The 1022-nt window shown below is 63.9% G+C and overlaps 1 protein-coding gene across 1 annotated transcript in view; it reads right to left on the bottom strand.

Annotated features, from left to right (window-relative positions):
• LOC107199272 (epithelial discoidin domain-containing receptor 1-like) overlaps positions 1–916 on the bottom strand; it is a 5253-nt gene extending 4337 nt beyond the window's left edge. The window contains exons 1-3 of the mRNA XM_019005522.2: positions 746–916; positions 493–662; positions 3–137 (exon numbers count right to left, since the gene is read on the bottom strand). Of these exons, the coding sequence (XP_018861067.1) occupies positions 3–137; positions 493–662; positions 746–800 (360 nt within the window). The 5' untranslated portion in view covers positions 801–916. The remainder of the gene's footprint in view (positions 1–2; positions 138–492; positions 663–745) is intronic.
• Positions 917–1022: the final 106 nt, after the last annotated feature.

Here is a 1022-nt window from a genome sequence, read left to right as displayed (position 1 = left end):
GCGTTCTTGGTGGCGTCCGGCCGCAGCACTTTGACCGCCACCAGCAGGGGGCGCCCTTCGGCCGGGGGGGCGTGGCCTGACCCTGTGGGCGTGGCCAGGTCCAGGGTGTGGGGGGCGATGACCTCACACAGCAGCACCTGGGGGCGGGGCCAGAGGAAGGGGGCGGAGCGATGACGTCACAACAGCAGCGCCAAGCTCAACATGGCGGCGCTAAGGGGAGTGGCCAATGCAAATAAGGGCGTGGCCACATCATAGCGAGCGTTGTCTCAGAAGGGGGCGTGGCTACATTTAGGGGCGTGGCCAATGCAAATAAAGGTGTGGCTACGCCATGGCGGGCGTGGTCTCAGAAGGGGTGTGGCTACATTTTAGGGGCGTGGTCAATAACTTAGGGGTGGGGCTAAAACCCTCAGGGGTGGAGCTGAACAAGGCCTGAAAAGGGACGTGACCAAACCACAGGTGGGCGTGGCTTGATGCCAAGGGGGCGTGGCTTACCTCTCCGAACTGCCCCTCCCCCAGCTTCTCCCGGAAGCGGAGGCGATGCCGGGGGAAGGAGGGAAGGGCGGGGCCGTGGGCGGGGCCATGGGCGGGGCCAGCCAGCGCGTAGGCGGAGCCTCCGGTGACGTCAGCCTCGGCGTAAGCCCCCGCCCCCCCCTCAGGTTCACCTGGGCAGGGTGGGAGGGGCACAGGTGAGGTCGATGTGGGCGTGGCCAAAGTGGGCGTGGCCTTCTCCCAGCCCCGCCCTTACCGTCGGTATTGATTGGTTTGGTGCCATCGGGCGGGGCTCGGGCGAGGCCTCCCATTGGCCGAGCGTAGGTGGCCAGGAGCAGCCGATAGGCCGGATTGGCTGGGAGGGGAGGGGCGTGGTCAGAGAGGGGCGTGGCCAAATCAGGACTGGGGTTTTCCAACCCTGAATCCCCCTCCCATTCCCAAAGGATTTTTGGGACCGTTTTGAGCCTTTTTCTCATTCCTGGACTGATTTTTTTGGGGAGATTCCAGGCAAAAAAAAATTGGGGAAAAAAATT

Source organism: Parus major, unplaced genomic scaffold (assembly GCF_001522545.3).
Source record: "Parus major isolate Abel unplaced genomic scaffold, Parus_major1.1 Scaffold546, whole genome shotgun sequence".
Classification (NCBI taxonomy): domain Eukaryota; kingdom Metazoa; phylum Chordata; class Aves; order Passeriformes; family Paridae; genus Parus; species Parus major.
Note: the sequence above shows the minus strand (reverse complement) of the source record. Positions and strands in the feature narration are given on the sequence as shown.